Below are 10998 nucleotides of genomic sequence, written 5' to 3' on the forward strand. Positions count from 1 at the left end.
GTTCAGTCCTTATTTGGGGCCCTTTTACCCCCCCCCCCCCCCGGGGCAGTTCTGCCCCTATTTATTTGGGGGCTCTGTTACCCCCCCAGGGCAGTTAAGGGCTCTATTTACACCCCCCCCCCCCCCCCCGGAGCTCAGTCGACCCCCCCAGGGGCAGTTCCAGCCCCTTTTTCCCCCAGGGGGGGGCAATTATCCCATGGGGGGTCACACTGCACCCCCTTGGGCCCACTGGGGGTCTCTACATCACTGCACCCTATGGTGGTGGGGGGGGGGGGGGGGCATTGGGGGCTGTGTCGTCCCCCCCCCCCCCCAAGGGGCAGTTATGGGCCTTATTTACCCCCCCCCGGGGCAAATTTCTTACCCCCCCCCATAGGGTACATGGGGGGCAATTAGGACCTCCCTTTGCCCCCCGCCAGGGGCAAATACAGCTTCAACCCCCCCCACAGTGAGAATGGAGGGGGGGGGGCACTTTAATAGGGGCGGGGGGGGGGGGGGCATTTCTCCTCCCCCCCCCCCCCCCCCCCAAAACCAACACTACCCCCAATTTGCCCCCCCCCACCCCCTCCCCCCATCCCTCAGACCCCATTTTGGGGCTGCCCCCCCCCCCCCCCCCCATGTAAATTTGTACAGCCCCCCCCCCCCATATCCGCCCCCCCCCGGGGCTGTCCCTCTTATCACTGTGTGATAGTCTGGGCCCCCCCCCACCCCCCCCCCATTTGCCCCCCCCCCCCTTTTGCCCCCCCCCTTCGTTTTTGCCCTTTTTAAGGCCGGTTGCTTTTTATGGGGTATTTATTTGGGGTCTTTTAGTTTTGGGGTTTTTTTTTGGGGGGGGGGGCGAAGGGGGGGGGTTTGTGTCTCAATAAAGGTCTTTGGCAAACACTGTGTGATGGCATTGGGGTTATGGGGTTATAAGGTGGGGGGGGTTATGGGGTTGGGGGTTAATGAGGTTATGGGGTGGGGGGGTTAAGGGGTTGGGGATTAATGGGGTTATGGGGTGGGGGGGTTGTGGGGTGGAAGGTAATGGGGTGGGGGGGTTATAAAGAGGGGGTTATGGGGTGGGAGGTTATGGGGTTTTGAGGTTGTGGGGTTTTAGTGTGGAGGGTTGTGGGGGGGTTACGGGGGGCTTATTGGATGGGCGGGTTATGGGGTGCGGGGTTATGGGGTTATAAGGTGGGGTGGGGGGTTATGGGGGGGTTGCGGGGGGGGGGTTGTGGAGTGAATGGGGTTATGGGGTGGGAGGGTTATAGGGCGGGGGGTTATGGGTTTATGGGGGGGCGGTCCCAAGGTCACGTGGTGCCGCCATGACCTCCATCCACCCCCCCCCCCCCCCCCGGTCCCGTAGCGGCCGTCCCGTCGCGGCCCCCCCTCGATGGGTCCCTCCCGCCCCACATCCCCGCCCCCCCCACGTGGCCGTTTCCGCCCCCCCCGCAGTGTCCTTTGCGCCCCCCCACCCCCCCCCCAAGGACAGCGGAGGAGGATGAGAGTCCTGCGGGTATGGGGGGGTCCTGTGGGGTGGGGGGGGGCTCTATGGGGTGGGGGGGTGTTATACGGCGGGGGGGGTCCTATGGGGTACGGGGGGGGCACTATTGGGGGGTGGTTTGGGGCACTATGGGGTGGGGGGGGTCCCATGGAGTGGGAGGGGGGGGTATGGGGTGGGGGGTTCCTATGGGGTGGTGGGGTCTTATGGGGTGTGGGGCACTATGGGGTGGAGGGGGTGGGGGGGCTCTATGGGGCACTATGGGGTGTGGGGGGGTCCTATGGGGTGTGGGACGCTATGGGGTGGGGGGAGTATCCTTTGGGATGAGGGGCCTTATGGGGTCTGGGGGGGCTCTATGGGGTGGGGGGCACTGGGGTGCTGGGGGGGGCACTACGGGGTGGGAGGGGGTCTTATGGGGTGGGGGGCGGAATCCCCATAGGTTATAGGAGGGTCCTTTTGTAGGGGGGGGGGTATGGGGGAAATGGGGCTTTTTGTGTGGGGGGTTCGTTATGGGGGGGGTCATTCTGAGGGGTCCTATGGGGGGTCACTATGGGGGGGGCTGATGGGGGGGGGTCACTATGGGGGGTCTGTATAGGAGAGTCTTTGTGGGGGGGGTCATATTGGGGAGGGTCACTACGGTGTGGGCCCTATGGGGGGGGTCACTATGGGGGGGGGTTCATATGGGGGGGGTCACTATGGGGGGGGGGTCATTCTGAGGGGTCATATGGGGGGGGTCATACAGGGAGGGGTCCTATGGGGGGGGGGTCATTTGGGGGAGTCATCCTGAGGGGTCCTTTTGGGGGGGGGGGGGGGGAGTTATGGGGCTATGGGGGGGGCTGACCCCTTTGTGCCCCCCCCCTTCATTAAAGGCCGCTCCTCTGGGACTGCTGCGCCCCCCCCCGGCCCCCCCCACCCCCCGGCGGATCCACAACCGGGTCCAGGAACACCAAAAGCATTTCCAGGTGGGGGGGGGGGGTCCAAATATATTGGGGGGGGGGGGCACTAAAATATGGGGAGGGAGCAAAATGGGGGGGGGGGGCATCAATGGGGGCTGCATGGAAAGGACATGGGGGGGGGTCAATATTTGGGAGCATTTTGGAGGGGGGGGGTAATATTTTGGGGGAGGGGGGGGTCCATATAGGGGTGGGTTCATAATGGTGGGGGGGTCATTTGGGGGGAGGGTTAATTTAAGGGGTGGGGGGGGGTCAATATTTGGGGAGGGGTCAATATGGGGGTGGGGGGTTCATTTGGGGGGTAATGAATATTGGAGGGCGTAATTGGGGGTGGGGTGATTAATTTGAGAGGTAATTAATGAGGGGGTGGGGGTAATTAATTAACTGGGGGGGTGATTTTGGGGTGCTCCCCCCCCCCCCCCCCCAGGAGGACAATGGGCTCCCGGTGCACCTGAAGGGGGGGGCGATGGACTCAGCTCTGTACCATCTGACCACCCTCATCTGCTCTGTGGGTACGTGGGGGGGGGGGGGGCACATCCCATAATAACCCCATAACGACCCCATAATATCCCCCAATGTCCCCATTGACCCCAAAGTCCCCGTATCTCCCATTGACCCCCATAACCCCATAACGTCCCCATTCACCCAATAAGCCCATAATGTCCCCATATCCCCCAATGACCCCATTGGCCCCAATGTCCCCATAACCCCACGATGTCCCCATTGACCCCAATGTCCCCATAACCCCCCAATGTCCCCATAGCCCCACGATGTCCCCATTGACCCCATAACCCCACGATGTCCCCATTGACCCCAATGACCCCATTGACCCCAATGTCCCCATAACCCCACACTGTCCCCATTGACCCCATAACCCCCCAATGACCCCATAATGTCCCCCTGTCCCTACAGGCACCTGCTATTCCCTCTGGGCTTTGGCTCAGGCCTCCAGGCCGAAGAAACCCTAAAAGGGGGGGACGGACCCCCCCCCCAACGGTGACAATAAATGACGGGGACAATTAATGAATGAATGATGGTGACAATTAATTAATGGTGGGGATAATTAATGATGGGGACAAAATGGGAGGGGGGGTCCCCAAAGTGTCCCCAAATGTCCCCAAAATGTGTCCCCAAAGGCACCTTTAAGAGCTGTGTCCCAAAGGGTCCCCTTTGGGGATATGGGGTGGGGACATTGGGATGGGGACATTTGGATATGGGGACATGGGGACACTGGGATGGGGACAATGGGATATGGGGCCACTGGGATATGGGGTCATTGGGATGGGGACAATGGGATATGGGGACACCGGGATATGGGATGTGGACACTGGGATATGGGATGGGGACAGTGGGATATGGGGCCATTGGGATGTGGGGCCATTGGGATATGGTGACATTGGGATGGGGACATTGGGATATGGGATGGGGACATTGGGATATCGGACAATGGGATGTGGGGACACCGGGATATGGGATGGGGACAATGGGATATGGGGACAATGGGATATGGGGCCATTGGGATATGGGGCCATTGGGATGGGGACAATGGGATATGGGGCCATTGGGATATGGGGCCATCATGGCGGTGCCATCCCGGCCAACAGCAGTGTGGGGAGGGCAGGGCCGGCACTGTGGTCACCACTGTCACCGTTGTCACCGTTGTCACCATCGCCGTCCCGCGCCGGGCGCAGCACGCGGTTGTGCAGACGGCTGTAGCGGCGTGCGCACAGACTGCGGGGTGACGTCATCGGGTGACGTCATCGGGTGAAAAATGGGGGTCGTCATTGGGTGACGCCATTGGGTGACGTCATTGGGTGACGCCATTGAGTGACAATGGGTGACACCATTGGGTGGCATCATTGGGTGACACCATTGGGTGGCATCATTGGGTGACGTCATTGGGTGACGTCATTGGGTGTCGTCATTGGGTGACAATGGGTGACAACACTGGGTGACGCCTCAGTCCTCCCAGTCCATCCCAGTCCTCCCAGTACCCCCCCCAGTCCTCCCATTCCCTCCCACTCCTCCCAGTCTCTCCCCGTCCTCCCAGTCCCTCCCAGTCTTCCCAGTATATCCCAGTCCTCCCCCTCCTCCCATTCCCTCCCAGTACCCCCCCACTCCTCCCACTCCTCCCAGTCCATCCCAGTCCTCCCAGTACCCCCCCAGTCCCTCCCAGTCTTCCCAGTCCTCCCAGCATATCCCAGTCCTCCCACTCCTCCCATTCCCTCCCATTCCCCTCCCAGTCCTCCCAGTACCCCCCCACTCCTCCCATTCCCTCCCACTCCTCCCAGTCCCCACCAGTCTTCCCAGTCCTCCCAGTATATCCCAGTCCTCCCAGTCCTCCCATTCCCCTCCCACTCCCTCCCAGTCCATCCCTCCCCTCCTCCCACTCCTCCCAGTCCTCCCAGTCCCCACCAGTAGGGCCGGCGCTCGGCCGTGCTCAGGCGGTGCCATATCTGTGCCAGCTCTCTGGTGGCCGCGGTCGATGCCGTCCCCGGGTGAGCGCTGTGGGGTCACCGAGGGGCCCAATGACCCCACTGACCCCATTCATCCCCCACTGACCCCATTCATCCCCTGCTGACCCCACTGATTCTCATCGATCCCCACTGCCCCCATTGCCCCCCAATGACCCCATATCCCCCATTGCCCCTAACGTCCCCATTGCCCCCATTGTCCCCATAGCCCCCCATTGCCCCCATTACCCCCAATGACCCCATTGCCCCCATATCCCCCATTGCCCCCAACGTCCCCATTGCCCCCATTGACCCCAATGTCTCCATTGCCCCCAATGTTCCCATTACCCCCAATATCCCCACTGCCCCCATTGGCCCCCATTGACCCCAACACCCCCATTGCCCCCAATGCCCCCAATACTCCCATTGCCCCCATTGACCCCATTGCCCCCAATACCCCCAATATCCTCACTGCCCCCATAGCCCCCATTGCCCCCAATACCCCCATTGACCTCATTGGCCCCCATTGACCCCAACACTCCCATTGCCCCCAATACCCCCATTATGCCCAATATCCCCACTGCCCCCATTGGCCCCCAATGCCCCCATTGTCCCCATTGCCCCCAATACCCCCAACACCCCCAATGTTCCCATTACCCCCAGTATCCCCACTGCCCCCATTGGCCCCCATTGCCCCCAACACCCCCATTGCCCCCAATACCCCCAACACCCCTAACACCTCCAATACCCCCAGTGACCCCATAGCCCCCCATGCCCCCCCCCCCCCGCCCCCCCGATGCCCCCACCGGATGTAGGCTCTCCTATTGAGGCGGCAGAACATGATGAAGCCGTTGACGCATTTCTTCTTCTCGCGGGGGGGTCCGCGCTGCTGCTGCCCCCTCCGACCCCTCACTGCCGCCCCCCCCCTTGGGGACACCGCGGGGGGCTGCGGGGACAGCGGGGTCACCATGGAGATGGGGGGGGGTGACCATGATGGGGGGGGGGGGGTGACAATGGGGGGTGATAAAAGGGGGGGGGGTGACACCAAGGAGGTGACACCAAGGGGGGGGGGGGGTGACAATAGGACTGACACTGGTGGGGGTGACAGCGGGGGGGGGGTGACAATGGGGGGGGTGATAAAAGGGGGGGGGAGACACCAAGGGGGGGGTGACAATAGGACAGTGACACGGGGGGGGCATTGGGGGGGGTGACAAAGGGGGGTGTGACACCAAGGGGGGGGGTGACACCAAGGAGGTGACATCAAGGGGGTGACAACAATGAGGGGAGGGACAATAGGACTGATACTGGGGGGAGGGACATTGGGGGGTGACATCAAGGGGGGGGGGACAACAATGCAGGGGGGACATTGGGGGGGGGGAACACCAAGGGGGGGGGTGACAATAGGACTGATATTGGGGGGGGGGAAGCCAAGGGGGGGGGAGTGACAATAGGACTGTGATATTGGGGGGTGGGGAACATTGGGGGGGGGGGTGGTAAAAGGGGGGGGGTGACAATAGGACAGTGACACCGGGGGGGGGGGACATTTGGGGGGGGGGGTGACGTTCCCCACCTGTGGGCTCAGACAGACCTCTGCAAACAGTGCTGTGGGGGGGGGGGGCACTGAGCACGGTGCCCCCCCCCAAATGTGTGCCCCCTCCCCCCCCTCCCATATTTGTCCCCACTGCCCCCACCTCGTGCCACGTCCTCGGGGGGGCCCGGGGGGGCCGGGGAGGCCAATAAAGAAGGACTGAGCCCTAAAATCCCCTTTCGTCGTTGGGGGGGGGACATTGGGGATGCCCCCCCCAGGCCCCATTGAGGCGCTGTGGGGCTGAGGGGGTCCCACCCTATAGGGTTCAACCACGGCCCCCCCCCACGTGCTTCCTCCTCCTCTTCCTCTTCCTCATAGGGCACCAGGAGCTGCCTGGGGGGGGGGGGATGGTTATTAACTTGGGGGGGGGGCAGCACCCATGGGTGCCCCCCCTCACCCCCCCACCCCCAAAATGGGACTTACCCTACTGGGGTCCCGGAGCTCGGCCCCACATCGGTGGTGACGGTGGGGGGGGCTGTGGGGTGGGGGGGCACAGATGGGGGTTATGGGGTGAGGGGGTCATGGGGGGGTCTTTTAATGGGGGTTATGGAGTGGGGGGGTCATGGGGGAGTCTTTTAATGGGGGTTATGGTGTGGGGGGGTCATGGGGGGGTCTTTTAATGGGGGTTATGGTGTGGGGGGGTCATGGGGGGAGTCTTTTAATGGGGGTTATGGGGTGGGGGGGTCATGGGGGGGTCTTTTAATGGGGGTTATGGAGTGGGGGGGGTCCTCAGATAGAAGAATGGGATGGGTCCTCCAGTGGAGGTTATGGGGTGGGGGGGCACAAGTGGGGGTTATTGGGGGGAGGGAAATTGGGGTAGGTCCCCAAATGGGTTTTTTTTTGGGGGGGGGGGTCCCGGGGTGGAGGGGGGGGGTTCTCCTAATGGGGTTTGGGGGTCCCCACTTTGGGGTTGTTGGGGGAGGGGCAGAGTGAGATGGCAAAGGTGGGGGGGGGGGGGGGAAGGGGGGTTCGCAATATGGGATGGGGTCCCTGGGGGTGTTCCCATATTGGGGTGTGTGTGTGTGGGGGGGGGGGGTCCCCATTACCTGCCCCCCCCCTGGCGGCACTGAGGCTGCTCTGCAGATGCCGGATGTAGCCCAGGACGTTGTGCAGCACCTGACCCTGCGGGGGGGGGGGCAACAGAGGGGGGGTGGGGGGGGTATAGTGATTGGACCCCCCCCAGGACCCCCCCCCAAGGACCCCCCCATACCTGAGTGCGGGGCCCCCCCGCGGTGTGGGGCCATGGAACCATCTGGGCCAGATCCCGCAGCACAGAGGGCCAATGGTGGCGGGGGGGGCTGTTGGGGAAGGGGGGGGCATGGAGGGGGGGGGGGGGGGACACAATAGGAGGTGACAATGGGGGATGTGGGGGGGGGGGAGATGGGGGTGATAAAGGGGGGAGGGGGCATGGAGAGATGGAGGGGCACCTGTGGACGTGGGGGGGGCATAGAGGGACATGGGGGGGCATCAGGGCACGTGGGGGGGGAGGGCATGAGGGGGTGACGTGGGGGGGCATCAGAGAGATATGGGGGGGTACGTATAGGGGGGGATATAGGGGGACTTCGGGGGGGGGGGGCATTGGTTTGGGCATGGTGTGGGGGGGGGTCATGGGGCAGGTGACATTGAAATGGGGGTGGGGGGACACAGGGTGGGCATAGGGGGGGTGACATGGTTGGGGGGGGGAGGGGGGACACCGTGGGAATATTTCGGGTGGGGGGGGGGGATATCAGGAGGTGTGTGTGTCGCCCCCCCCCCACACCTCACCGGCGGCTCCGGGTCCCTTCGGGGGGGGGGGCAGCGCTGCCCTTCGGCCGCCGCATCTGCCACCATTTGGGGGGGGGGGGGGCGCACACATCAGGGTGGGCACCGGACCCCCCCCATAACCAACAGTCCCCCCCAACCCCACTATAGGACCGGGGTACGGGTCTTGGAGGGGGGGGGTACGAAGGGGGGGCGGGGGGGGGTCAGCATGTCCTTGAAATGGGTGGGGGGGGGACATGAGGGTCGACATCGAACCCCCCCACCCCATAACTCCCCCTCACTACCCCCTCCCCCCCGTAAACGCCCCCACTGGTACCAGAACTATGGGGGGGGGGGGGCACAGGAGAAGGGGGTCCTGGGGGGGGGTCAGGAGGGGTTCCTGGGGGGGGGTCGGAGGGGGTCCTGGGGGGGTCACTGCCCCCTTTACTATTGGAAGTGGGTGGGGGAGGGGTGGTCCCTCCTCCTCCCCCCCCCGCCCCTCAGTCGCACCTTTCCCGCGCGGCTTCAGGAAGTGGCGCGAAATCGGCGCGCCGGCGCGAAATTTGGCGGGGGCGTGGCTAACGATGGCCACGCCCCCCCCCCCCCCCCCCCCCCCTCACGGAACGACGCGGGGAATTAAAGGAGAACGAACCTTTTTTTATTGACTTCTTTTCGATTTGGGGGGGCGGGGGGGGACCTCCGAGTGAGTCCCCCCCCCAAGCATCCTCCTGTAGACCCCTGGGGGGGTTCGCGGGGGTCGCAGTATGAGATTGGGGGGGGGGGGTTTCAGAGGGGGTGCTATGGGCTCCCAGTATGAAGCTGGGGCTCCCAGTATGAGACTGGGGGGGGCAAAGGGCCCACTATGAGACTGGGGGGAGTCTCAGAGGGGGTCCCAGTATGAGACTGGGGGGTCCTCCTGAAGTGCTGGGGGTCCCATGGGATCCCAGTTGGGATGGGGGGGGGTCCTGGTGTTATTTTTTTTGGGGGGGATCCCATCCTGAAGTCTGGGGGGGGGGGTCCTGGATCCCAGGATGAAATCAAAGCTCCCAATTATCAGGCTGGGGGGGGTCCTGATGGTATGCTGGGGGTTCCATGGGATCCCAGATGGGGTGGGGTGGGGGGGGGGGGGTCCTGGTGTTACTTTTGGGGGGGTGGCTCAGAGGGGGGATCCTCGACCCCAGTATGAAGTCAGGGCTCCCAGTATGAGACCGAGGCTCCCAGTATGAGACTGGGGGAGGACCCTCCTGAAACACTGAGGGTCCAAAAGGGGTCGGGGGAAGGAGAGGGGGGTGTTATTTTGGGGGGGAGGGGTCCCTATTTGCCAGCGATGAGGGGGTTGCGGAGGACGACGATGACGGAGTCCCCCCGCAGGAACATTTTGGAGATGTAGCGGTCTTTGTTCACCGGTTTGGATTTCTTTTTGCCTTTGCCGCTTTTCGGGACCTCCGTCCACATCTCCTTCACGTTCTCCAGGACCATATTGCAGTGCCTGAGGGGGGGGGGGAGAAATATAGGGGGGGTGGGGGGGGAGAAAGGGGTTAGGAGGGGCTGAAGGCGGTTCTGGGCTTTGGGGGAGGTGAGGGGGTTGGGGGGGGAGGGGGTGACACAACAGGGGTGCCCCCATAGTGGTGGTGATGGGCCCCCTTTGGGTGAGCATGGAGGTTCCCTCCCCCGCCCCCCCCCCCCCATCATGTGACCCCCGGAAGTGTTCCCATGTGACCCCGGAAGTATTCCCATGTGATCCATCCCATCCCCCCCTCCCCCCCCCCCAAATGTCAATGGCTATATCCCCCCCATGCGACAATGAAGATAACCCCCCATGTGACCCCGGAAGTGCATTCCCACGTGACCAGGAAGTTCTCCCCATATAACCCCGGAAGTGCCCCCCATTTGACAGTGGAAACACCCCCCATGTGACCTCAGAAGTGCCCCCCATGTGGCAATGGAGATACCCCCCCACACACACACACACGTGACCCCGGAAGTGCCCCTATGTGACCCCGGAAGTGCACTCCATGTGGCAATGGAGATAACCCCCCATGTGACCCCGGAAGTGCCCCCCCTCTTATGACAATGGAGATATACCCCCACACAACACCGGAAGCGCCCTCATGTGACCCCGGAAGTGCCCCCCTCCTCCCCCACCTGTCGAAGGCCTTGACGCGGCCCAGCAGCTTCTTGTTGTTGCGGCAGTTGATCAGCACCTGCGTGTTGTTCTTCACCGACTGCGTCAGCACCGACAGCGGCCCGGTGTTGAACTCCTCCTCCTCGCGCTTCTGCAGCTCCTCCGGCGTCATCTCGCTCTTGGGTTTGTTCAGGAGGCTCCTGGGGGGCTCAGGGGGGTCAATGGCCTGGGGGCGGCCTGCACCCTGGGGATCCCCCTGCTGTCCCAGTGTCCCCATAGCTCCGTGTCCCCATAGCTCCATGTCCCCATATCCCCACACCCCAATGTCTCCATCTCTTTATGTCCCAGTGTCCCCCTGTGCCCCCATCCCAATGTCCCTGTAGCCCCATGCCCTGATGTCTCCATGTCCCAGCATCCCCATAATCCCACACTCCAATGTCTCTAAACATCTCTATACATCCCAGGGTCCCCCTATCCCCACATCCCAATGTCCCCGTAGCCCCGTGCCCTGATGTCTCCGTGTCCCAGTGTCCCCATACCCCCATGTCTCAGCATCCCCATAATCCCACATCCCAACATCTCTGTGTCTTTATGTCCCAGGGTCCCCCCATTCCCATGTCCCAATGTCCCCATATCCCCATGCCCTGATGTCTCCATGTCCC

The 10998-nt window shown here is 63.4% G+C and overlaps 2 protein-coding genes and 1 long non-coding RNA gene across 3 annotated transcripts; 1 reads left to right on the top strand and 2 right to left on the bottom strand.

Annotated features, from left to right (window-relative positions):
• Window positions 1-1462: 1462 nt before the first annotated feature.
• LOC107050595 (basic proline-rich protein-like) lies at window positions 1463-3453 on the top strand. The gene is made up of 4 exons (XM_015274314.4): window positions 1463-1492; window positions 2347-2439; window positions 2858-2942; window positions 3343-3453. Exons 1-4 carry the CDS (start codon window positions 1478-1480, stop codon window positions 3396-3398), a joined length of 249 nt encoding a protein of 82 aa, XP_015129800.3. The 5' UTR covers window positions 1463-1477; the 3' UTR covers window positions 3399-3453.
• BHMG1 lies at window positions 3450-8300 on the bottom strand. The gene is made up of 9 exons (XR_005842469.2): window positions 8236-8300; window positions 7682-7769; window positions 7518-7593; window positions 6895-6946; window positions 6575-6804; window positions 6454-6485; window positions 5690-5829; window positions 4846-4935; window positions 3450-4161 (listed from the first exon to the last, which is right to left on the bottom strand). It is a non-coding gene; the product is annotated as a basic helix-loop-helix and HMG-box containing 1 (long non-coding RNA).
• Window positions 8301-8847: 547 nt separating this feature from the next.
• SNRPD2 (small nuclear ribonucleoprotein D2 polypeptide) lies at window positions 8848-10532 on the bottom strand. The gene is made up of 2 exons (XM_040655102.2): window positions 10357-10532; window positions 8848-9700 (listed from the first exon to the last, which is right to left on the bottom strand). Exons 1-2 carry the CDS (start codon window positions 10506-10508, stop codon window positions 9526-9528), a joined length of 327 nt encoding a protein of 108 aa, XP_040511036.2. The 5' UTR covers window positions 10509-10532; the 3' UTR covers window positions 8848-9525.
• Between the last annotated feature and the right edge of the window lie 466 nt (window positions 10533-10998).

The sequence above is a fragment of the Gallus gallus genome, chromosome 38 (genome assembly GCF_016699485.2).
Source record: "Gallus gallus isolate bGalGal1 chromosome 38, bGalGal1.mat.broiler.GRCg7b, whole genome shotgun sequence".
NCBI classification, from domain to species: Eukaryota; Metazoa; Chordata; class Aves; order Galliformes; family Phasianidae; genus Gallus; species Gallus gallus.